Raw genomic sequence first — 27,097 nt, 5'->3', positions numbered from 1 at the left:
TGGGTGGGGCGGGTGAGGGAGTTTGGGCCAATGACGAGGAATTCTGATTTATTGCAATTTATTTTACATAACCATGATCCAACTACTACAAGGTTTAACTTGGGAAAATTCACTGGGACTTCAATATCATAAACAGATGTTGATTGGGATTAACAATTAGCAGATGCAAAAAATGTGTTGGGGTCACAATATGGTTCTGATCTAAAACTGTGGTCATTGGCCAAAAGCTGTTGGGGACCCCACCACTGGTAACACCAACTGATGAGTAACTGGGTTACTGTACTGGGTGCAGGGTCTGAACTCTATCAGGGACACCCTACCAGTCATAGGAGCCCTTTATGACCAGGTGAGCCTTATTCATCCTTTCATCACACACACACACACACACACACACACACACATGTCCTGACGCAATTTATCCATGTAATTATGGCATGATATAAAGACATGGCATACATTAATTAAAATGGGGTGTAAGTAATTTAATTGAGCATAATACAATAACTATGGAATATGAATCTATTGCGTCGAACTCAACAACTCCTGACCGTGTCACAGCATCTCAGTATGGATGGAGATCAGGGCGGAGGTCCAACATACGCCTCTATTGTCCTGCCTGAGGGACAGAGGAGCGTGGCTACAGCACAGGTAAACTGTCTCCTAGTGGAAGCATACCACAAGAAGTCAATAATATTAGCAGCTGTATTGAATGTCGCAGCTTACATGTTGTCATGACATATCGTGTCAAGGCTCTTACACCACCTGGCTCTCGTATCTCGTCACAACAGCATCAAAGCACAGAGCATCATGTCATGGTGTTGGATACCATGGAATGCATTATATCACAAAAAATCCATATCACAGTTTTCCATGTCATCATATAACCTGTCATCACATTCTGTTTCATGGTATTCCATGTCACGCTATAGATTGAGGATGATTCCAGCGATGCAGTGACCTACTCCTCAGTGAGGGCCTCTCCAAGATGTGGAGAGAAGGCTGGTGATGTGGACGTACACTACGCCAGCGTCAACAAACAGGGAAAATAACAAAACGTCTTCAGATGAGTACGTGATGAAACAGAGCTAGCAGAAGCAGCCAGTCGTTGAAATTATGAAGATATAAAAATGTAAAAAACTCAATAATCCATATTTACCTTTAGGTGTAAGCACATTTTTAGGTCAATAATTCCTGAATACTCTTTCACATGAGGGTAACAAGAGGGGAAAGTGAATCTCCATTAATTACCGGCAATTAAAAATGTACAAAGTTTATTAAAATTAATGATAAATTGCATTTCTCCCCTCTTGTATCGATGAAAGAGGCTACTACTAGAGGGTATATCTTATGCAATGCTGGTATTTAGACAGCCTTTAGAGGGCGCCATAGACTAAACTGATGGGGAATGTGAAAAAGGCCCAGAACTGTTTTTATTAAACCTCCGTGGTTACAGTGAGACCTAATCAAAAGGAATTTTAAGTTTATAGTGTGTAAATGTGATTAAAGTGAGGGGTGTGAATATGAGGTTTTAGATCATTTCTATTTTTGAGTTTCTTTGTACAAGACACCTTCCTCTGTTTCGGCATTATGTCGAGTGAGTAAATTGTTGGAGGTTTGAGGAAGTGAGACAACACTCGCTATAAGAAGCCTTGCTCTACACAGTGAGCAGTAGTTTGAGTTATCAGACAGACAAAAACACAGAGAGATAGACAGACAGACGGACAGACGGACAGACGGATATGACCACTCCTCCGCCACACAAAGGTATGGACAAAAAAATTGAATATACAAGATAGTAAAAACTAGTGAAGTAATCAGTGGGTGTTTGTGTTTGATGGCCTTGAAGTTATTTATTCAAATCAAAAGGTGTATAGTCCGCTAAACATTACAGAACTGACTGTTCTCTCTCACAGATATCCTTCCAATCAATGACAATTGTGATAAAGTCACTTTCTTCTCAGATCATGGAAGAACAGAGTTCAGAGCTGGAGACTGTGTCTCTCTATCATGTGATGGGGTTCAGAGGGACTGTTACAGAATTACCTGGCTGTTAAGTTACAAGAATGGTGCGACTATGGCATTGTTTGAAAAAGGGGAGCTTAAGCCTGAAGAAAACAAAGAAAGACTACATGTTACAAAGGAGTGTTCTCTGGAGGTAAAGAAGTTGACAAAGGAAGATGAAGGCCGTTACATCTGCAGATCCTTCCCATCATCAAGTAAACACTTTGATCATGCAAGCCATGAACTAGAGCTAATGAGTAAGTATTTATACTTTTATCTACTCACCTAAATTAACACTTTTGGGTTAAAACCCTTCTATGAGGATGATATGACCTGTGTAGTGTTTAAATAATTCATATTTTAATATAGTTTCATGGATCCTCTAAATGAGAATTCAGAATTCAGTTTGAACCGTTGAATGTTCAAATATATATTTAAAATGTCTTTATTGCTGTAGACATTTTCTTACATTCTTTTTTTATTCTTACATTGTTCAAGACTCCAAGTCTCATGGACTTCAGTTGTTATCTTTCAAATATCTGGCCAACAAACACAGTACCAGAACAAAACCCTCAGCCTTGTGTGAAAGGATATGTTTGAAGCTGTTGTAAAGAGTGGGATTTCTCTTTTCGTTCCCATTGAATCAGATTTCTAAATATATAATACTGGAGACAATTTATCATATAATTGTATTAATTGAATTCTCATGTATGTTTGTTCAGTAATACCATGTTGGTCTTTGTTCTGTCTTATCATTTAATTCACATGGAGCAGCAAGCACAAACAGACCAACCACAACCACAGTGAAAGGTATTTCATCTCTTGTCTTGTGGAGCCATGTTTCAAAATGGTGTCTTTATCTATCATGTAACTCTGAGGACTTGGTGGAAGAATCAATGAGTGCATGCCAGCATTAGGTACATGAGAATCTCTGACATTATCACCACCAAAGTATGATGAGAACGTCCCAAAATCGTCAGTCATAACTGTAGACATATCTTATTTTTTGTTGTTTTGTTTGTTTGTTTAGTTACATTTAAGACATAAACTTCATTTATAAATCAGAAAAAAATCTGGCCTACACACACAATCAGCAGGAAAAAACTCTCATCGCTTGTCTCAAATGTTTTTTTAAGCATATTTGTTGGAAATAGTTATTGTGATGGTTTACTAATTCCATGTTTCTCTTTGTTTTGTCATTGCTTTTGCCGCATGGAGTAGCACACACAACTTGCACAAGCACATCCAAACCAACCACTACCACAGTGAAAGGTAATTCATCTCTATCGTGTGGAGCCATGTTACAAAATGGTGTCTAATCTATCTTGTAACTGAGGACTTGGTAGTGAAGGTACGAGTGGCCTTCCATGAGGAACCTGTAAAACATGTAAGACATCTCCACTAAAGTATGATGAAACAATCGCACATTCTTCCGTTATAACTGTAAACCTTGATAAAACTAAACGCTTGTCTAAAATTATATTTTTTAAAGCATATTTGTTATAAGGAGTGAGTAATATAACAGTTATTGACTTATAATTCCATGTTCCTCTTTTCTATTGCCCTCAACACCAACACAAACCACACATACACTGAACGGTATTCTATCTCTATCATGAGGAGCCATGATAGAGACCACCACAGCCAACCACAGCCAACACTAGGAAACCATCACACTTCCTGCCTCTGTTTCACAGAAACACAGAGCTGGCCAGAGATGTACTTTATTAACCTCAACATGACTGCAGGGCCATGAGTCAGGCTGGATACACACTCTGCATCAAGCGATGGCTGAGTGTGTTATCGTTTTGTTTTAGTTAAAGGGTTTTAGTTATAAGAGTTAAGCTTGAGCCAAAACCAAGATAATTTCAGCAGGTGAAGTAGCAGGTGACACTACTGACCCAGGTATTTGTTCTAACAATCTGACTCTCACTACATCACCAACAAAGGTTTTCCAACTTTCTTCCGCATTCAAAAATACTTTCCCTTGCACAAAATTAACAAACATCATCAAACATATTTTCTTCTTTTGTTGTGTTGTTTTTTGTTCAATTATAGCCACTTCAGTTATTAATCAGTCAAATATACCACCTGGATAAAACTCCATGATTGTCTAAAATTATATTTTTTAAGCTATTTGTTGCAAGGATTGAGTTATATAACGGTCTTTGACTACTAATTCCATGTGTTCCTTTTTCCATTGATTTTAATCCACACGGAGCAGCCAGCACCAGCTCAGCAGCAAGGCCCACAACTTCAACACCAACCACACATACACTGAAAGGTATTCTTTCTCTATCATGTTTTAAAATGGTGTGTTTCTATCTATCTCTGTTACTCCGTGGACTTGTAGCATCAAATTATGTCTTCTAACTATCTAACAATCACCACAGCCAACACTAGGAAACCATCACACTTCCTACTTCTGTTTGACAGAAACACAAAGCTGGCCAGAGATGTACTTTATTAACCACAACAACATGACTGCAGGGCCATGAGACAGGCTGGATACACACTCTGCATCAAGTGATGGCTGAGTTGATAAGTGTTTTGATATAGTTAAGAGGTTTTCAGTTATCATAGTTAAGCCAGAGACAAAACCAAGTTCATTATCAGTAACATGTGACACTACTGACCCGGGCAGGGGCGTAGGAATGAGTTTTACATTGGGGGGGACACATATCGGAAACCTGACAGATCCGGTATAATTTTTAGGGGGGACGGAGGGGACACGTCCCCTCCGTCCCCCCCGGTTCCTACGCCCTTGGACCCGGGTATGAGTTCTAAAAATCAGAAAATCTCTCACTACATCACCAACAAAGGTCTTCCCACAATCTTCTGCATGCAAAAATACTTTCCCTTGCACAAAACAGAATTTGTAATTCTGTCTGTGTGTGACCCGACTTAGAGCCACTAACCACAGCAATGCATATGTGCAAGTGTTGCAACATAATCTGCATGATTTCTAAATGGCAGATAACTATATACATCTCTATTTAGTCACATAAGCCGATGCTTTAGTCAAGATGTACTAACAGTGAGTTCAGGCACATGTCATTAAGGAGCAGGTAGGGGTAAGGGGCAGCTTGCTCAAGGACGCCATGACAGTCTGGCTGTGTAGTGTGGACATTAGGGTTGGAACCCAGAACCTCTTTATCTGGGAGTAAATCACCTTAACAAGTAGTTGGCGTCTAATTCCATGTTTCTCTTTGTTCTGTCATTCATTTTAATCAACATGGAGCAGCCAGTAGCAGCACAGCAGCAAGGCCCTCAACATCAACACCAATCACACATACACTGAACGGTATTCTATCTCTATCATGAGGAGCCATGTTTCAAAATGGTGTCTTAATATATCATGTAACTCTGAGGACTTGGTAGTGGAGGTCCAAGTGGACTAGTATGAGGAACCTGAAAAATCTCCACTAAAGTATGATGAAAAAATCATACATTCTTCAGTTATAACTTAAACATATTTTCTTCTTTTGTTGTGTTGTTTTTTGTTCAATTATAGCCACTTCAGTTATTAATCAGTCAAATATGCCACCTGGATAAAACTCCATGCTTGTCTAAAATTATATTTTTAAAGCTATTTGTTACAAGGAGTGAGTTATACAAAGGTCTTTGACTACTAATTCCATGTGTTCCTTTTTTCCATTGATTTTAATCCACACAGAGCAGCCAGCACCAGCTCAGCAGCAAGGCCCACAACTTCAACACCAACCACACAACAACCACTGAGCGGTATTCTATCTCTATCACGTTTTAAAATTGTGTGTTTCTATCTATCCCTGTTACTCTGTGGACTTGTAGCATCAGGTTATGTCTTCTAACTATCTAACGATCACCACTACCAACACTAGTAAACCATCACACTTCCTACTTCTGTTTCACAGAAACACAGAGCTGGCCAGAGATATACTTTATTAACCACAACATGTCTGCAGGGCCATGAGTCAGGCTGGATACACACTCTGCATCAAGCGATGGCTGTGTTATGTTTGAATAACGGAGACTGAAGCCAGAGCTTACTTGAAGCGTGCTCTCCGTTTATTAACCAAAACGCAACTCGCTTAAAACAGGTACGGTCACGTGAATCGCACGTTACCGTAAAACACACCGCTGTTTGAGCTTGACTATGCCCAAGTGGCCCTCGTGCGCCATAGCAAGGGCACGCGCCCGAAGGGCACTCGGGACCACAGTGCAGAGCCCACGAGCGATGCAAGTGTCGTTCCAACATGACAGTTCGTCCCTGACCCTGGAGTAGGGGAGCATCTCATCCGGTACCCTCACCGGCCAGCCCTGTCTGATGTAGGTCGAGAGTGTAGAGAGGGTGGGGTCGTCAGCTGAGGCGTCCTGGATCTCCCTCACTGACACTGTCTCCTGGAGGGGTGTGTGGAGGAGCTGGACGAGGTCGTGCTCGGCCTGGTCCTGACCGGGGGCCAAATATGGATCTGGGGGTGAGTTGGGGATTGCACGTGACAGCAGGTCAGCCACCACGTTGTCCCGACCCGGCGTGAAATGCAGGCGGAAGTTGTACTGCTGCAGGCGGTCGGCCCAACGATGGAGACGGAGTGGTTTGTGGCCGGTGCCAGACGTGGCTAGGAGGGTGGTGAGGGCCTGATGGTCCGTCCTCAGTGTGAATGCGCGTCCGTAGAGGTACATGTGCCAGCGCTCACATGCCCAGAGGCACGCTAGGGCTTCCCGCTCCCCTACCGAGTACCTCTGTTCCGTGGGGCTGAGAGCCCGTGAGGCGAAGGCGATCGGCCTCTCCACACCCCCTTGCAGCTGGGACATCACAGCACCGATGGCCATGGCGGAGGCATCACATGTGACGAGGGTGGGGCTGGCTAGGTCAAAGTGCGCCAGGACCGGTGGTGTGGTGAGCTGGGACTTCAGGAGGCGCACAGTGTCCGAGCAGGCAGACGACCAGAACCAGGGCTCACCATGTTTCAGCAGCTGTCGCAGTGGTGCAGTCGTGGCCGAGTACTGTGGCAGGAAACGTAGGTAGAATGCTGTCATACCCAGGAAGGAGGCCATCTGAGTGGCTGAGGTGGGCTCCGGGACACGGTGGATGGCCTCTGTGTTCAAGTGGAGAGGGTATATGCCATCAGCCGAGAGACGGAACCCCACAAACTCAATGGCCGGGGCAGCGAAGACACACTTCTCGCCGTTGAGTGTGAGGTGGTGCTTGGCCAGTGCACTGAACACTCTGTGGAGGCGCTCGTCGTGGCTCTCGACAGTGGCCCCGTGAACCACGATATCGTCCAGGTAGATGGCCACACCCGGGATCCCAGCGAAGATGGAGGCCATTATCTTTTGGAAGCAGCTGGGGGCAGAGCTTAGACCAAAAGCCATGCGTTTGTAACGGAAGACCCCTTTGTGGGTGATAAACGCGGTGAGGTTGCGGCTCTCAGGGTGTAGTGGCACCTGGAGGTAACCCTGGCGGAGGTCTAATTTGGAGAAAGTGGTGGACCCGTGGAACTGGGCGGTGAGCTCCTCTATCGTTGGCAAAGCGTATTTGTCTGGGATGATGGCCTTGTTTACCGCTCTTAGATCCACGCAGAGTCGCAGCCCCCCAGACCTCTTCTTTGCCACCACATCGAGCATTCACCTGCTCGATGATGTCGCCATCGAGCATGCTCTGTAGCTCAGAGGAGATGTCATCGCGGAGGGCCAGAGGAGAGCAGCGGAGGGGCTGGATGACAGGCGTCACCTGCGGGTCTAACAAGGGCTGGTGGGCGAAAACATCGAGGCAGCCCACACCGCTGAACAGCATGGGCCACTGTTGCTGCCAAAGGATGGTAACAGTGTGAATCTCTGAGCCAGCGGTGTCTAGCAGAGTGAAACCGAGGCTGTTGAAAAGGTCGAGGCCAAGGAGGTTGGTCCCGTGGCGTGCAATATTGAACCTGAAGAGTGGCAGTGTCTTCTCTCCGTATTTCACAGGCAGCTGAAGGGAGCCCACGATGTCAATCTTTGAGTTGGCATAGCCACGCAGGGTGGTGGTGGGCTGCCCCAGTGGCTCGTGGGAGAAAAACTGTGTGTAAGTCGCCAAGTTCAGGAGGGACACCGTGGCTCCAGTGTCTAGGAGGAGCGGTAGAGTTACATCACCAACCATCAACGAGCATATTTTAAATGGCGCTCATCCTGAGCTAACATTGTGGATGATTGTGGTAGGTGGCTGGGAGGCTCTAGCTGGGGCGGACCTACAGACTTTGTGAAAGTGGTTGAGTTTCCCGCAGTTGGAGCAGGTTTTACCACGGGCAGGACAGATCTGAGCTCTTGAATTGTGCGCAGAAGAGCCACAATTCCCACATGGCTGGTGTGGGCGGTCACGTGACTGAGTGGCTAGTAATATGTTCTCCTCGCTGCTGTCTACACTCACGTGGAGGAGGGGCACCCGTGACTCGAGTGGGCCCGCTGCCTTGGCCAGTGCTAGAGAGTTGGAAGAGGTGGATAAACTAGCTGCGCATTCCAGAGCAGATTCAACCTGAACTGCAAGGTGTAGAGCTGCTGCTAATGTTAAATCATCATTTTCCAGTAGGAGTCTTTCTCTTATTTTGTCACAGTTCGTGTGCAGTATCAGGTGGTCCCTTATCATTTCGTCCTGTAAGGCCCGGAACTTGCACAAGCTAGCTAAACCTCGTAAATCCGCCACAAACTGCGTCACTGACTCACCCGACCGTTGGTGCCTCCGTCGGAATATGATGCGACGGAGCAGAGCACTTTGTGGGGCTGCGAAATGTGCTCTTAGTAGCTCCACGGCATTTGTGTAAGTTGTTGCGTTGCCGAGAGTTCCAAACACGCGCTGTCCCTCCGCTCCTAGGCAGTGCAGCAAGATTGCACGTTTCCTTACTGTTGAAACATCTTCTAAGCCGGCAGCTAGAATATGTTTCGAACGAGGAAATCCAGCGAGGCCACGGCACCGGTGGTTCTCCCGGTAGGGCTAGGAAGGGGGAGGGTGGTGGTAGGGAGCAATCAGCCATCTCTCGTCGCCAATGTTATGTTTGAATAACGGAGACTGAAGCCAGAGCTTACTTGAAGCGTGCTCTCCGTTTATTAACCAAAACGCAACTCGCTGAAAACAGGTACGGTCACGTGAATCGCACGTTACCGTAAAACACATTGCACTGACGCAGCAGTGCCAGATGTAACAGGCTGAGTTGATAAATGTTTTGATATAGTTAAGAGGTTTTGAGTTATCATAGTTTAGCCAGAGACAAAACTAAGTTCATTATGAGTAGGGCTGCAACTAACGATGATTTTAATAATCGATTAACCGGTAGATTATTTTTTCGATGAATCGATGAATCGGATAAAAAAAGAAACATTTGTAATTGCCACATCTTTATTCAAAAACTGAACATTACTTCAAATTCACAGTGCAGACTGAAGTGTAAATACTCCAGGTTATTGCTCCAACGACCCGGAACTATTAAAAGTAATATTAAATGATAAAAAAAATACAAAAACATAACTGGGATAACACAAAAAAAACATACAATGTATGATATACATTTATATATATACAGTATATAAGGGATGGCCATGGTTAACCGGTTAACAGATAAGATCTTTAACCGTTAAATACTAACGGTTAAAAAGGTTGAATCATCTTAATTTCTCTCAGATGACAGGAGATCATTAATGTTCTTGATATTGATACCATTTTCTAGACTCCTTAACGATCCAAGTCTTTATTGATACCACTATTGATACTTTTCTATTATTTTGTTGAAATAGAACTTGTATTATTGCTTTAATTTATGATAAGATGATTATAGCTCAAGATAGGACGTTAAACTAGTCATAATTCCATTTTTACTATCTATTTTATACTGCTGGGAAAAAGTTTTCGCCAAAATCTCAAAAAAAAGAAATTTTGTATTGCATTTGAACACATCAATCATATTACTGAGCCGACCTGAACACATCGCATTTGACACTGTTTGCTAGCTTACTAGCTCTATATCCTGCCGATTTTAACATGGATTTAAAAACTGGATTACTATTTTCAACTGACGGGACTTTCTACACCGTCCGGTTGTGTGATTACTACCGCTGCTTTGAATGACGCTGATGTGCACGCGGTGCTGCCGACTCCGATCCCGTCTGCACACCCGTCTGCAGCAGCAGCAGCTGACAGAGTTTTCGGTTGGACTAGACCAGCATTACTCATTGCGCGGCTCGCAAGCCACATGCGGCTCGCCAAGCCTGTATTTGCGGCTCGCATGGCGGTAAAAATATACAGTGATATGATCATGCAGTAAATACAGATATTTAAAAAAACAATACAAACAATTATTTAAAAAATAAATCAACAGCGGCATTAAAAGGTGGAAATATAGCCTTGTCTAGAAAATATTTTTAAACTTGCTCGGCTCTACGCTGACAGCGGTGTTGCCAGATTGGCGGTTTTCCTGCATAACGAGAGAATGTGCTCTTTGGATGGACTTATTCTTATTAACGTATTCTTCAATAGCTTCCATGTTATGTGACCCAGTGTCTCCACATTATTCCAGAAAATAGCACACAGTCACACAAGTCTTAATTTCCCTCTCAAAGTGCACCAGATTGATGCATTCCAGGTTAAAAGCATGCCCCCGGACCCCGCTAAGGACCGGGTTCCCTCCACAGTTTCACAAAATTCTGTGGGAAACACTGCTTCAGGAAGGACATATTATTAAGCAGGCATACTTATTTATGACTGGATTTCTAGCTTTTGATACTTTGCGGTAAAAATGGCTCTCCTGTTGACGTCGTCCTGTCAGTGCGGCTCTCCTGAAAAATAGTGAATACCACTGGACTAGACGGATACTGAGTTGAAGGGAGTTTTTTTTAACCCAAAGACAGTGAAGGTACAACAACATCACCACAAACCGATGGTGAGAAGAATACCATTTCAAAACGTTCTTAATTAATCTGAAGATTTAGGTCACGTAAATCATCAACATATGTGTTGTAACGGTCCGACAATCACCACAGCCAACCCTATGAAACCATCACACTTCCTACTTCAGGTTCACAGGAGCACAGAGCTGGCCAGTGATGTAGGCCTGCTTCATTAACCATTGCAGCATGTCTGCAAACTAGTTTGGGTGGAATGTAGCCTGGGAACAAGACGAATCTGAGCTCGTGTTTTATTTGCACATCCCATCCAACGCCAACTACAGTGAAAGGTTTTTCATCTCTATCATGAGGAGCCATGTATCAAAATGGTGTCTTTATTTATCATGTAACTCTGAGGACTTGGTAGTGGAAGTCAATCAATTGGGTCACTTCCAGTTAGTGCTGCTATTTCTCTTGCCGTAGGCTATTATTTTGCTGTTATAATGAAGTGAGGCAGAATCTGCATTAAAATACATGATTATCGTTTCAATGGTTATGAAATATTTTCCTATAGTAAAGAGGTTTTTCGTTTACGTTTTTACAACTTCATCAGCACACAAAATGCTTCCCCAAACGCTGTGACAGAGATGAATGTCTGGCCGCATGTGAACTGATGGCCACGGCAACTCGTCTACAAATGCAACGGCTATAAGATAGATATTGATATTGAATCTGCATAATTTCTAAAGGACATGAACATACACATTTTCATAAAAGTGAAAATGTGGGGTTCAAACCAGGGTTCAAACCCAGAACCTTTTGGCTGGGAGTCAGCCTGTATAATAATTACAAACATTTTACATAGTATGTCTTTTTTCACCTATAGTCATTTTCTATGGTTTCCAACACAGGCCTACCCATGTAGGTTCTTGATTCATCTGAGATCCTGCCGACTATGAACGAGAGGAATGTAAACTCTTCCTGTGTTCAGGTGGATCAGGGTTAGCAGCAGGGGTAGCGCTGGGTACAGCGGTCCTGTTGATCGTGGGCCTGGTTCTCCTCATTCGCTGGCACAGAAGGAGAGGTGAGAGGAGACCATTGACACCATTGTGTTGTCACGTCTACATCTGTCTACACAGCGTTTATATCACCATGGAAACGTTCACTGTGGCCTTCTCTTCACAGGAAACAAGAGGCCAAAGGTCACCACCATTGTGAGTTTAAAAGACAAAACTTAAACTATTTTGTTGAATAAGAAATAGCATTAAAGCCATCTAGCTCAATATTAGGGGAGCATTCCGAGGTTATAATGCTACACAACATAGCATTATAACTCAAGCTGGCCAAAGGCATGAGTGTTAATAATCGGACAATCGCTGACCACGAAATACAAAAATAAAAAAGACTTCCCCTTACGCTTTGACACATGAAGTTCTGCAGCGTGGGAACCGCTGACCAAACAACACATCTGCAGCACGGCTATGTTGAGATGAAGAATCTGAATCATCTCTAAAGGACATGAACATACTTTTCAGCAGTTGAAACAACTGTTTCAATCCAAAGCGACTACGTTAATTAAGGGGTAGATAGGGTTATGGGCATCTTGTAGTTAGACATTGGGGTTAAAGTTTTGGAAGCTTTTGGATTGAAGTCACCACAATCACTAGACTATCCTGCAGGCCTACTCTATCATCCTGTTTATATAGAAAGACTGCTTATAATAAATTAAGGAAATGGTAAAAAGTAGCATTATTACAACATTATAGTTTACACAGCATCATGAACAGCATCATGACTGCAATATGCGTCAGTTATAACCACTGGGTCGTGTAAACCAGGGTTCTCAGCCTCTGGGTCGGTCCCCACTTGGGGTCGCCCGATCTTGAAATGGGGTCGCAGGAGATTAGGACTTCAATATCATAAATAGATGTTGATTGGGATAAACAATTGGCAGATGCACAAAGTGTGTTGGGGTCACAAAATGGTTCTGATCTAAAATTGTGGTCATTGGCCAAAAGCTGTTGGGGACACCACCACTGGTAACACCATCTGATGAGTAACTGGGTTCTTGTACTGGGTGCAGGGTCTGAACTCTATCAGGGACACCCCACCAGTCATAGGAGCCCTTCATGACCAGGTGAGACTTATTCATCCTCTCATCGCACGCACACACACACACACACACACACGTCCTGCCTCAATTTATCCATATAATTATGACATGACATAAAGAAGCGGCATATATTAATAAGAATCAGGTGAAAGTAATTGAATTGAGCATACATACAAAATCTATGGAATATGAATCTATTGCGTTTAACTCAACAACTCCTGACCATGTCACAGCATCTCAGTGTGGACGGAGATCAGGGCGGAGGTCCAACATACGCCTCTATTGTCCTGCCTGAGGGACAGAGGAGCGTGGCTACAGCACAGGTAAACTGTCCGCTAGTGGAAGCCTACCACAAGAAGTCAATAATATTAGCAGCTGAAATAATGTCATTAGTTTAAAGCAGGGCTATTAAACCTCCTTAACAAGTGGGCCAAAAAGGAAAACCACTGGGGGTTCATGGGCCACACAGAGTAAAACTACGTCAATGAATCGCTACAAATAAATCGTACTTAAAGTAGTGTTAACTTAATATATATAGTACTACTACATGGAATAAACTTGTCAGACGCATTCCTTCTTTACTTCTAATCGTATCATTATAAAAGATTTTCTTCTCACATATTTTGGACATGTATGTAGAATTCAACAATGTTGCTTGAATCATCACAAAAGAGAACTACTGTACATATGAGACATTTTGAGCCAGTGAGTCAGTGAGAGAGATTGCCCTGCCTTATTTGCCTAGTTTGGCTCATCCTGAGACTCTCATGCAGCTTCTCATAGGTCATGGAGCAATGTGCCCTTGTTCTGATGGCATTCATATGAGAAAAGCTAGATTCACACGTATCGGTTGAGCCAAACATTGTCAGAATAAGTGATGCCAGTTCCTTATTGCTGGGTACTGATACTGGCTAGTATCACCGGCTACACATGGAAACCTGATTTGCATGCAACTATTTTTCTCCTTTATTTTATTTATTTTTTGCATGCAACCTCTTGAAAGAGGAAAAAAATGAAGAGGGGCTGTATTTGGCCCACGGGCCACTAGTTGAATAGGCCTGGTTTAAAGTATGCATTATCTTTTTGCCACATCATGTTACTACTCACATGTATGTTGCAGCATATGATATATACATAATCATATGCATAACTGTGTGACGGGAGCGCATATCTTATAACGCCACGACATATCACAGTGCATGGTGTCATTGTATCACGACTCTCCAACATGTGACATGGTACTATGTGGTGACCGGTCACCACATAGTACCATGTCCCAGCAGAGCACAGCACGTCATAGTGTGGGATATATCACAGTTATTCCATGTCATGATGCAAGACTTCACGACATTCCATGTAAAAGCATTCCATGTCACGCTATAGGTTGAGGACGATTCCAGCGATGCGGTGACCTACTCCTCAGTGAGGGCCTCTCCCAGATGTGGAGAGAAGGCTGGTGATGTGGACGTACACTACGCCACCGTCAACAAACGGGGAAAATAACAAAACATCTGTAGATGAGTACTCGATGAAACAGAGCCAGCAGCAGCAGCCAGCAGTAGAAATTATGAATATATAAAAATATAAAAAACAGTTATTGACAATAATCAATATTTACCTTCAGGTGTAAACACATAACAATTGCTGAATGCTCTTTCACATGAGGGTTACAAGAGGGAAGTAAATAAATAAAAGTGAATTTTTTTACCATTAATTACCGGTAATTACAAGTTACCAAAGTTTATTAAAGTTAATCATAAATTGCATATATTTCCCGTCTTGTATCCATGAAGTAGGCTACTAGCACAAATCTTACTATAAAATATGAAAATGCTAGTATTTAGACAGCCTTTAGAGGATGCCATAGACTAAACTGATGGAGAATGTGAGGCCTAGAACTGTTCTTATCAAACATCCATGCTCACAGTGAGACCTCGTTAAAAGGAATGTTAATTTTACAGTGTGTTAATGTGTTTAAAGTGAGGGGTATGAATCTGAGGTTTTAGCTCATGCTTTTTTATTTTTGAGTTGCTTTGTTCTACATGCACCTTCATGACCTTCCTCTGTTTTGGCATTATGTCGAGTGAGTAAAGTGTGTGTGGTGGCTTTATATTAAAGATCTCTGTAAGGAAATGCCTGTGTTAACATTGACTTGAGAAACCTGCTTTCTGCTTAGGTTTGAGATGAGCAATTAAAAATGTATAATTTCCTGTTGTTTACCTGTCTACCACTTCCACATTTTAACACAATGAAAATAATACAATAGGCCTGCTCATCACCATTGTGCATTATGTTATCATTTTGTAATGACATTGAACTGATATTCAATAAATAATTAAGCGCTAGCAAAGGTAAACCATCATATTTCGTATCACTGATGAGATGCCATTACAAACAAAAAGGAAATGCTATTTTTTTGCTACACAATGTAGCATTATAACGCAAGGTGGCCACAGGCATGAGTGTTAATAATCTGACAATCGCTGACTGCGAGATACAAAAATAAAAGACTTCCCCTTGACACATGAAGGTCTGCAGCATGGGAGCCACTGACCAAACAACACATCTGCAGATGCAACAGCTATGTTGAGATGAAGAATCTGAATAATTTCTAAAGGACAATGAACATGCTTTTCAGTCATTTAAACAGCTGTTTCAATCCAAAGCGACTAAGATAATTAAGGGGTAGGTAGGGATAGTGGCATCTTGTAGTTAGACATTGGAGTTAAAATCCAGAAGCTTTTGGCTTGAGTCACTATAATCACTGGACTATCTTGCAGGCCTACTCTATCGTCCTATTTATATAGAAAGTCTGCTTGTAACAAAAGAATATAACAAGTAGCATTATTACAACAATATAGTTTACAACAGCATCATGACTGTATTATAGCATCAGTTATAACCAGTAGGTTGTGTAAACCAGTGTTTTCAGTCTCTGGGTCGGTCCCCACTTAGCCTGGCTAGTGCCAGACCTCATCTCAATCTACATTGAGATGAGGTCTGAATCTCCATGAAATGTTCCTGGCTTGGCTCCTCTAATAAAATATAATTTTCCATATCATGAAATGTGTAAATTGTGGAACAAATGTTTTGGGTACAAGACTGTGTCCTGCCAGTCAACACCAGTTCATGTCTGTAAAGTATGGCTCAAAGAGGGAGCAGAAAGCAGCAGGAGTAGCTTTTAGGACAATGTTTGAGCGACTGTGTTTTCTTGTATGGGTAATAGCCTACTATAGTCTGTTTATGCTTGTTTAATTCTCTGTTCGTACACAGTTGTACCCATTACATTTATTTAACAAAGGAGGAAATACGTTGTAAAAAGGACATACCCTGCAAGGAACATTTCATGGAGATTCAGATTTAATTAAAAATATATATTTTGGTTCTAACAGGACCAGGACCAGGACCAGGATAGTCTGGTAAACTTAGCGATGCGGCTACCTGTGAAAACCTGAGGGCCAATCCCAGATGTGCTGGCGACACTGCAGACACGGGCGTCCATTTTGTCACCGTCCACCAACTGTCAAAATGACAAACGTCTGGACAACATGTGATGAAGCAGGGGGAAGCGGTCGGAGCTATAGCTTGTTGTTGTTGTATTCAGATGCATTATAACCGACTGAACAAACTTTGTTTCCCTTGGTCCTTAAACAAGCATTTAGGCCTACACAACAAGCAGTAGGTCTACACTCGGTAGTCCTTAACACCGGTTGGGCTGTATATAGATGACATGACATTTAAACTCAATGAAAAGAATGAAATTAATACAAAATCCATGAAGCAATAATTGCTAAATGCATCTTCTCATGAATGTAAATGATGGGAACATGTTTTTCAAATGAGTTGATATGTTGTCCTTGACAGGACGCCAGAGACCAAACGGAATATATGAAAAATAATCAACGGACCAATGAACACAAAAGTTTGTAGCCAACCTTATTGGTGAGGTTAATTATATAATAATAGGACTATTTTAAAGCTCTTGCATTTAATAGTTTTCTTGTTCTACCAAACACCATATTTTGTTATGCTTTAGATATATAGGCTACAAATGTAACTGAGATATATTTTCAACTGTGCAATAAAAATATTGTGATTTCTCCATCTTGCAATATGTTATAAGTTCATAATGAGATTTAACAGAAACATAAAGACCTGTTAAACTTTTAACCCATAGTCAATTATGCACTCGTCCAACAAAGCATTGACAACATTATGCATCTTCTATTTGAAATACTGATCACATGTCACTACAAACAACTCAGACATTTTATTATGTAACCAAATAAGACCATTTGCACAGTGGACACTCTGAGTGTATGAATTCCCAAAGTACTTTATCTTTCTGGACAGGCTGTGAGCCCCCTAGTAGCAGTATGACTGCACAACGCCACGCCAGAGGTACTCTAGGACACAGGTTTAGGTCCAAACCTGTGAACTACACGCATACTCAGAAACACTGAGAGGTTTTGAGTTATCATAGTTAAGCCAATGACAAAACCAAGGTCATTATGAGGAGCATGTGACCAGGGCCATAGCACCAAATTCTGGGCCCTATATACAAGAGGTGCTGATTCCGGGAATGTGTTCTAACAATCTGACAATCTCTCACTGCATCACCAACAAAGTTTTCCCATATTCTTCCGCATGCAAAATTACTTTGCTTGCACAAAACCAAATTTAAATTCTGGCCATGTCTGACCCGACTTAAAGCCACTAACCACAGCAAAGCATATTTGAAAGTGTTGCAACATAATCTGTATGATAAATAAATGGAAGATAACTATATACATCTCTATTTAGTCACTTAAGCCGATGCTTTAGTCAAGATGTACTAACAATGAATTCAGACACTCGTCATTAAGGAACAGGCAGGGGTTAGGGGCAGCTCGCTCAAGCACTCCATGACAGTCAGGCTGTGGACTGTGAACATTTCGGGTTGGAACCCAGAACCTCTTTATCTGTGAGTCAAACACCTTAACAAGTAGTTGAAGACTAATTCCATGATTCTCTTTGTTCTGTCATTAATTGCAACAAGGATCGGCTATTAACAGCACAGCAGCAAGGCCCTCGACATCAACACCAAGCGATGGTGAGAAGAACACCATTTCAAAATGGTGTTCTTTCTTAATCTATGGATTTAGGTCACGTAAATCATCAACATATGTGTTATAACGGTCCGACAATCCCCACAGCCAACCCTATGAAACCATCACACTTCCTACTTCAGGTTCACAGGAGCACAGAGCTGGCATGTGATGTAGGCCTGCTTCATTAACCATTGCAGCATGTCTGCAAACTAGTTTGGGTGGGATGTAGCCTTAGAACAAGACAAATTTGAGCTCATGTTTTGTTTGATATTTAAATATGCACATCCCAAACAACATCAACTACAGTGAAAGGTATTTCTTCTCTATCTTGAGTAGCCATGTTTCAAAATGGTGTCTTTATCTATATTTACTTTCAGTTGCTGCGTTTTGATGCACCAACTGCATTAAAATAGATGATTATCTTTTTAATGGTTTTTAAATATTTTCCTATTTTCTAGTTGTAATGTTATATTTGAATTAGAAACAAAAGTGAGCTGTATATATTTCAATCTATTGACTCATAGTGGCCATAGAATGCTTGCTAATGATCTGATGATCTAAAACAACGTTTTCACAACTTCATCAGCACACAAAATACTTCCCCATGCGCTGTGACAGAGCTGACTGTCTGGCCGGATGTGAACCGATGGCCACAGCAGCACGTCTGCAAATGCAACGGCTGTGAGATATCGAATCTGCCTCATTTCTAAAGGACATGTTTTTACAAAAGTGAAAATGTGGGGTTCAAATTGGGGTTCAAACGCAGAACCTTTTGGCTTGGTATCAAGCTCTATAAAAACTAGGATAATATTCTGGATTCATCAAATATTTTACTGTCTGTTTAACCTTTAGTCATTTTCTATGGTTTCCAACATGAGTCCATGTCCACCCTTGCAGGTTCTTCATTCATCTGAGATACTGCTGACTATGAACGAGAGGAAGGTAAACTCTTTGGATCTGGGTTGCAGTTGGATCTGGGTTAATAGCAGGGGTAGCGCTGGGCATTCTGTGGTTATAATGCTACACACCGTAGCATTATAACTCAAGGTGGCCACAGGCATGAGTGTTAATAATCTGACGATCGCTGAGATACAAAAATAAAAATGACTTCCCCTTACGCTTTGACATATGAAGGTCTGCAGCGTGGGAGCCACTGACCAAACAACACATCTGCAGATGCAACAGCTATATTGAGATGAAGAATCGGAATAATTTCTAAAGGACGTGAACCTACTTTTCAGCCATTTTAGCAGCTGTTTCAATCCAAAGTGACTAAGATAATTAAGGGGTAGGTAGGGATATTGGCATCTTGTAGCATCTTGTATTGACATTGGGGTTAAAATCCAGAAGTCACTATAATCACTGGACTATCTTGCAGGCCTACTCTATCATCCTATATATATATATAGAAAGTCTGCTTATAACAAAGTAGTAATGCTAACAAGTAGCATTATTACAACAATATAGTTTACAACCGCATCATAACTGCAATATAGCTTCAGTTATAACCACTGGGTCGTGTAAACCAGGGTTTTCAGCCTCAGTCCCGACTAGGGGTCGCGGGAGATGACTTATCTTTTATCCATTTTTTATAATAAAATCTAAAAAGTACACACAATATATTATTAATAATAATAATAATAATAATATTAATAACAATAATAGATAAAATTTATATAGTGCTTTTCCCAGTGCTCAAAGACTCACAATCGCTTCATGAGCTAAATCATAAGAAAAAAAGAAAAAAAAAGAAAAGCTAAACAAAAAAAACGTAAACAAAACAAAAGTTTAAAGGTTAAAAGCAAGGGTGAAACGGTGTGTTTTAAGGGGAGTTTTGAAAGATGAAAGAGTGTTGGCATTGCGGATGTCGTTGGGGAGGGCAATCCAGAGGGCGGGGGCGGCTGCAGCAAGGCTCTGTCTCCCCAGGACCGGAGGTTGTTCCTGATGGGGTGCAGGAGGTTGGCATCAGTGGACCTGAGACAACGGGTAGGGGTATGGCGGTGGAGGAGGTCAGAGAGGGAGGGGGGCGCCAGGATGTTGAGGGCTTTGAAGGTGATGAGTAGTATTTAGAAATCAATCCGGTATTTGACGGGAAGCCAGTGGAGGTCTTGGAGGACAGGGGTGATGTGGTCTGAGCGGCGGGTGGATGTGAGTTTTGAACATATTGCTGTTTATTAAGTAAGTGTTTTGATGAGCCGTATAGGAGGGAGTTACAGTAATCAAGGCGGGATGAAATGAATGCGTGGACTAGAGTTTCGGGCGGCTGAGAGTGATAGGGAGGGACGGAGACGAGTGATGTTCCTGAGGTGGAAGAAGGCTGTGTTTGTAATCTGGTTTAAATGGGGGAGGAATGAGAGGGTGGGGTCAAGGATGATACCTAAGTTGCGGATGTGAGTGGAGGGGGTGACAATGGAACCATCAATATTAAGTGAGAAGTCCTGGGTGGGGCGGGTGAGGGAGTTTGGGCCAATGACGAGGAATTCTGATTTATTGCAATTTATTTTACATAACCATGATCCAACTACTACAAGGTTTAACTTGGGAAAATTCACTGGGACTTCAATATCATAAACAGATGTTGATTGGGATTAACAATTAGCAGATGCAAAAAATGTGTTGGGGTCACAAAATGGTTCTGATCTAAAACTGTGGTCATTGGCCAAAAGCTGTTGGGGACCCCACCACTGGTAACACCAACTGATGAGTAACTGGGTTACTGTACTGGGTGCAGGGTCTGAACTCTATCAGGGACACCCTACCAGTCATAGGAGCCCTTTATGACCAGGTGAGCCTTATTCATCCTTTCATCACACACACACACACACACACACACACACACACACACACACACACACATGTCCTGACGCAATTTATCCATGTAATTATGGCATGATATAAAGACATGGCATACATTAATTAAAATGGGGTGTAAGTAATTTAATTGAGCATAATACAATAACTATGGAATATGAATCTATTGCGTCGAACTCAACAACTCCTGACCGTGTCACAGCATCTCAGTATGGATGGAGATCAGGGCGGAGGTCCAACATACGCCTCTATTGTCCTGCCTGAGGGACAGAGGAGCGTGGCTACAGCACAGGTAAACTGTCTCCTAGTGGAAGCATACCACAAGAAGTCAATAATATTAGCAGCTGTATTGAATGTCGCAGCTTACATGTTGTCATGACATATCGTGTCAAGGCTCTTACACCACCTGGCTCTCGTATCTCGTCACAACAGCATCAAAGCACAGAGCATCATGTCATGGTGTTGGATACCATGGAATGCATTATATCACAAAAAATCCATATCACAGTTTTCCATGTCATCATATAACCTGTCATCACATTCTGTTTCACGGTATTCCATGTCACGCTATAGATTGAGGATGATTCCAGCGATGCAGTGACCTACTCCTCAGTGAGGGCCTCTCCAAGATGTGGAGAGAAGGCTGGTGATGTGGACGTACACTACGCCAGCGTCAACAAACAGGGAAAATAACAAAACGTCTTCAGATGAGTACGTGATGAAACAGAGCTAGCAGAAGCAGCCAGTCGTTGAAATTATGAAGATATAAAAATGTAAAAAACTCAATAATCCATATTTACCTTTAGGTGTAAGCACATTTTTAGGTCAATAATTCCTGAATACTCTTTCACATGAGGGTAACAAGAGGGGAAAGTGAATCTCCATTAATTACCGGCAATTAAAAATGTACAAAGTTTATTAAAATTAATGATAAATTGCATTTCTCCCCTCTTGTATCGATGAAAGAGGCTACTACTAGAGGGTATATCTTATGCAATGCTGGTATTTAGACAGCCTTTAGAGGGCGCCATAGACTAAACTGATGGGGAATGTGAAAAAGGCCCAGAACTGTTTTTATTAAACCTCCGTGGTTACAGTGAGACCTAATCAAAAGGAATTTTAAGTTTATAGTGTGTAAATGTGATTAAAGTGAGGGGTGTGAATATGAGGTTTTAGATCATTTCTATTTTTGAGTTTCTTTGTACAAGACACCTTCCTCTGTTTCGGCATTATGTCGAGTGAGTAAATTGTTGGAGGTTTGAGGAAGTGAGACAACACTCGCTATAAGAAGCCTTGCTCTACACAGTGAGCAGTAGTTTGAGTTATCAGACAGACAAAAACACAGAGAGATAGACAGACAGACGGACAGACGGACAGACGGATATGACCACTCCTCCGCCACACAAAGGTATGGACAAAAAAATTGAATATACAAGATAGTAAAAACTAGTGAAGTAATCAGTGGGTGTTTGTGTTTGATGGCCTTGAAGTTATTTATTCAAATCAAAAGGTGTATAGTCCGCTAAACATTACAGAACTGACTGTTCTCTCTCACAGATATCCTTCCAATCAATGACAATTGTGATAAAGTCACTTTCTTCTCAGATCATGGAAGAACAGAGTTCAGAGCTGGAGACTGTGTCTCTCTATCATGTGATGGGGTTCAGAGGGACTGTTACAGAATTACCTGGCTGTTAAGTTACAAGAATGGTGCGACTGTGGCATTGTTTGAAAAAGGGGAGCTTAAGCCTGAAGAAAACAAAGAAAGACTACATGTTACAAAGGAGTGTTCTCTGGAGGTAAAGAAGTTGACAAAGGAAGATGAAGGCCGTTACATCTGCAGATCCTTCCAATCATCAAGTTTATACTTTGATCATGCAAGCCATGAACTAGAGCTAATGAGTAAGTATTTATACTTTTATCTACTCACCTAAATTAACACTTTTGGGTTAAAACCCTTCTATGAGAATGATATGACCTGTGTAGTGTTTAAATAATTCATATTTTAATATAGTTTCATGGATCCTCTAAATGAGAATTCAGAATTCAGTTTGAACCGTTGAAAGTTCAAATATATATTTAAAATGTCTTTATTGCTGTAGACATTTTCTTACATTCTTTTTTTATTCTTACATTGTTCAAGACTCCAAGTCTCATGGACTTCAGTTGTTATCTTTCAAATATCTGGCCAACAAACACAGTACCAGAACAAAACCCTCAGCCTTGTGTGAAAGGATATGTTTGAAGCTGTTGTAAAGAGTGGGATTTCTCTTTTCGTTCCCATTGAATCAGATTTCTAAATATATATTATTGTAGATAATTTATTATATAATTGTATTAATTGAATTATCATGTATGTTTGTTCAGTAATACCATGTTGATCTTTGTTCTGTCTTCGCTTTTAATCCACATGGAGCAGCAAGCACAAACAGACCAATCACAACTACAGGGAAAGGTATTTCATCTCTTGTCTTGTGGAGCCATGTTTCAAAATGGTGTCTTTATCTATCATGTAACTCTGAGGACTTGGTAGTGGAAGTCAGTCAATTGGGTCACTTGCAGTTATTGCTGCTATTTGTCTTGTGGTAGGCTATTATTTTGCTGTTAAAGATAAGTGAGGCAGAATCTGCAATAGAATACATGATTATCGTTTCAATGGTTATGAAATATTTTCCTATAGTAAGGAGGTTTTTAGTTATTAGGCTATAGTTCAATTAGAAACCAAAGGGAGCTGTATATATTTACATCTATTGACTCATACTGGCCATAGGATGTGTGTTAATGATCTGATAATCTAACACAACGTTTTCACTTCATCAGCACACAAAATACTTCCCCATACGCTATGACAGCTGAATGTCTGGCCACATGTGAACCGATGGCCACAGCAACACGTCTGCAAATGCAATGGCTGTGAGATATCGAATCTGCATCTTTTCTAAAGGGCATGAACATACACATTTTCACAAAAGTGAAAATGTGTTCACAAAAGTGAAAATGTGGGGTCAAACTGGGGTTCAAACCCAGAACCTTTTGCCTGGGAGTCAACCTCTAAAACTAGGATAATATTCTGTATTCTATCATCAAATCGTTTCTATAGTGTGTCGGTTTTCACCTTTAGTCATTTTCTATGGTTTCCAACACAGGCCTACCCATGTAGGTTCTTGATTCATCTGAGATCCTGACGACTATGAACGAGAGGAATTTAAACTCTTCCTGTGTTCAGGTACATCAGGGTTAGCAGCAGGGGTAGCGCTGGGTACAGCGGTCCTGTTGACCGTGGGCCTGGTTCTCCTCATTCGCTGGAACAGATGGAGAGGTGAGAGGAGACCATTGACACCATCGTGTTGTCACGTCTACATCTGTCTACACACCGTTTATATCACCATGGAAACATTCACTGTGGCTTTCTCTTCACAGGAAACAAGAGGCCAAAGGATACCACAACCATTGTGAGTTTAAAAGACAAAACTTAAACTATTTGGTTGAATAAGAAATAGCATTAAAACCATCTAGCTCAAAATCAGTAGGGGGGCATTCCGTGGTTATAATGCTACACACCGTAGCATTATAACTCAAGGTGGCCACAGGCATGAGTGTTAATAATCTGACTATCGCTGACCACGAGATACAAAAATAAAAACGACTTCCCCTTACGCTTTGACACATGAAGGTCTGCAGCGTGGGAACCGCTGACCAAACAACACATCTGCAGCACGGCTATGTTGAGATGAAGAATCTGAATAATTTCTAAAGGACATAAACATACTTTTCAGTCATTTAAACAGCTGGTTCAATCCAAAGCAACTAAGATAATTCAGGGGTAGTTAGGGATATTGGCATCTTGTAGTTAGACATTGGGGTTAAAATCCAGAAGCTTTTGGCTTGAAGTCACTATAATCACTGGACTATCTTGCAGGCCTACTCTATCATCCTATATATATAGAAAGTCTGCTTATAACAAAATAATAATGCTAACAAGTAGCATTATTACAACAATATAGTTTACAACAGCATCATGACTGCAATATAGCGTCAGCTATAACCAGTAGGTCGTGTAAACCAGGGTTCTCAGCCTCTGGGTTGGTCCCCACTTGGGGTCGCGGGAGATGACTTATATTTAATACATATTTTATTATAAAATAAAGAATATACACACCATACATAACCATAAGCAAACTGCTACAAGGTTGAAAATTCACTGGGACTTCCATATCATGAACAGATGTTGATTGGGATAAACAATAAGTAGATGCGTAAAATGTGTTGGGGTCACAAAATGATCCTGATCTAAAAATGCAGTCATTGGCCAAAAGCTGTGGGGGACCCCACCACTGGTAACACCAGCTGATGAGTAACTGGGTTCTTGTACTGGGTGCAGGGTCTGAACATTATCAGGGACACCCTACCAGTCATAGGAGCCGTTCATGACCAGGTGAGACTTATTCATCCTTTCATCTCTCTCACACTCACACACACACACACACACACACACACACACACGTCCTGACGCAATTTATCCATATAATTATGACATGACATAAAGAAGCGGCATATATTAATTAGAATCGGATGTAAGTAATTGAATGTGGCACAATACAAAATCTAAGGAACAGAATCTATTGCGTCTAACTCCACAACTCCTGACCGTGTCATAGCATCTCAGTGTGGACGGAGATCAGGGCGGAGGTCCAACATACGCCTCTATTGTCCTGCCTGAGGGACAGAGGAGTGTGGCTACAGCACAGGTAAACTGTCTCCTACTGGAAGCATACCACAAGAAGACAATAATAATAACAACAGCTGAAATAATGTCATTAGTTAAAGTATGCATTATCTTTTTGCCACATCATGTTTCTACTCATGTATGTTGCAGCATATGATATACACATAATCATATGCATAACTGTGTGACGGGAGCGCATATCGCATAATGCCACGACATATCACAGTGCATGGTGTCATTGTATCACGACTCTCACGACATGTGACATGGTACTATGTGGTGACCGGTCACCAAATAGTACCATGTCACAGCACAGGCCATCATGTCATAGTGTGGGATGTATCACAGTTATTCCATGTCATGATATAAGACTTCACGACATTCCATGTAACAGCATTCCATGTCACGCTATAGGTTGAGGATGATTCCAGCGATGTGGTGACCTACGCCTCAGTGAGGGCCTCTCCCAGAAGTGGAGAGAAGGCTGGTGATGTGGACGTACACTACGCCACCGTCAACAAACGGGGAAAATAACAAAACATCTGTAGATGAGTACTTGATAAAACAGAGCCAGCAGCGACTGGCAGTAGCAATTAAGGTTGTATTCAAGTTTAGTATATTAATAGTAGTCTTCAGAAAATGAATTGGATCAATAATTGCTGAATGACTTGCTGAATTTTCATATGAGAGAAGATAAGAGAAGATAATAGTAAACTGGAAAACCTACAATTCCTGAAGAAATTGTACTTAGAGTCCATTACATGCTTATGTGTGCGTATATTTGTGTGTTTATCTATGTGTACATTATGTTGCCGTATGTGTACGTATGTTTGTGAATGTATTAACTAGTTCTATGGTACCAGCAGTTTATTTCCGACCAGTTTGTGAGCTCAGCTTGTCTCTGTTGTTTACACAGATGTCCCTTTGAAGGTTGTGTGCGATGTGTGTACATTGGAAAATTCAAAAGTTTAATATCCTTAAAAGTATTACAAGTATTGCTTAATTAGCTCATCGTGTTTATCATTTTTGATGTACTATATGTGTATTTTGTGTACATATTGAGGGAGTAGATGCAATTTATACTAATTCCTTGGTTTCCTTTTTTTTTGCTTAGAAAATTCTTAGCACACTATTCCACTATACTTCCTATTTCTTTTGTCTTTCTACGTCATTGTTTGTGCGAGTAGATAGAGACCGGTGTAACACCGGAAAGGGATGAAGAAGTGTGCCTTGCTTGCGGGTTTGCAAGTAATAAGAAATATGCAAGGGAACTACTTGCCCTGCTCGCAGCAGTGCAAGTAATTACCATGAAGTAGGCCTACCGGTTATTACCAATCACCAAAGTTAATTAAGGTGAATTATAATTTACTTGAATTTCCCGACTGGAATCAATACAGTAGTATCGCTTGTCTAATGAAAATGCTTGTATTTAGATGGCCTTTAGAGGGCGCCATAGACTAAACTGATGGGGACTTGTAAAAAGTAGCTCTATAAATGTTCTTATAAAAAACCGACAGCGAGACCTAA

The 27,097-nt window shown here is 41.5% G+C and overlaps 2 protein-coding genes across 4 annotated transcripts; both read left to right on the top strand.

The window, feature by feature from the left end:
- Positions 1–1,646: 1,646 nt before the first annotated feature.
- LOC307087708 (uncharacterized protein) lies at positions 1,647–15,189 on the top strand. 2 transcript variants are annotated; one of them, XM_079753341.1, is made up of 11 exons: positions 1,647–1,764; positions 1,962–2,258; positions 2,776–2,811; positions 3,223–3,273; positions 4,226–4,285; positions 5,683–5,745; positions 11,822–11,914; positions 12,016–12,044; positions 12,914–12,967; positions 13,177–13,266; positions 14,327–15,189. In XM_079753341.1, exons 1-11 carry the CDS (start codon positions 1,740–1,742, stop codon positions 14,444–14,446), a joined length of 918 nt encoding a protein of 305 aa, XP_079609467.1. In that variant the 5' UTR covers positions 1,647–1,739; the 3' UTR covers positions 14,447–15,189. The 2 variants fall into 2 exon arrangements, with proteins under 2 accessions (XP_079609467.1, XP_079609466.1); XM_079753340.1 differs by having other exon boundaries at positions 1,673–1,764; positions 1,914–2,258.
- Positions 15,190–22,134: 6,945 nt separating this feature from the next.
- Positions 22,135–26,656, top strand: LOC307088301 (uncharacterized protein). Of its 2 annotated transcripts, none has more exons than XM_079754154.1 (8): positions 22,135–22,252; positions 22,450–22,746; positions 23,264–23,299; positions 24,071–24,163; positions 24,265–24,296; positions 25,226–25,279; positions 25,503–25,592; positions 25,985–26,656. In XM_079754154.1, the coding sequence occupies exons 1-8, from the start codon at positions 22,228–22,230 to the stop codon at positions 26,102–26,104; spliced, it is 747 nt and encodes a 248-aa protein (XP_079610280.1). In that variant the 5' UTR covers positions 22,135–22,227; the 3' UTR covers positions 26,105–26,656. The 2 variants fall into 2 exon arrangements, with proteins under 2 accessions (XP_079610280.1, XP_079610279.1); XM_079754153.1 differs by having other exon boundaries at positions 22,161–22,252; positions 22,402–22,746.
- The last annotated feature ends 441 nt before the right edge of the window (positions 26,657–27,097 follow it).

This window comes from Pollachius pollachius (genome assembly GCF_949987615.1).
Source record: "Pollachius pollachius genome assembly, chromosome: 16".
NCBI classification, from domain to species: Eukaryota; Metazoa; Chordata; class Actinopteri; order Gadiformes; family Gadidae; genus Pollachius; species Pollachius pollachius.
Note: the sequence above shows the minus strand (reverse complement) of the source record. Positions and strands in the feature narration are given on the sequence as shown.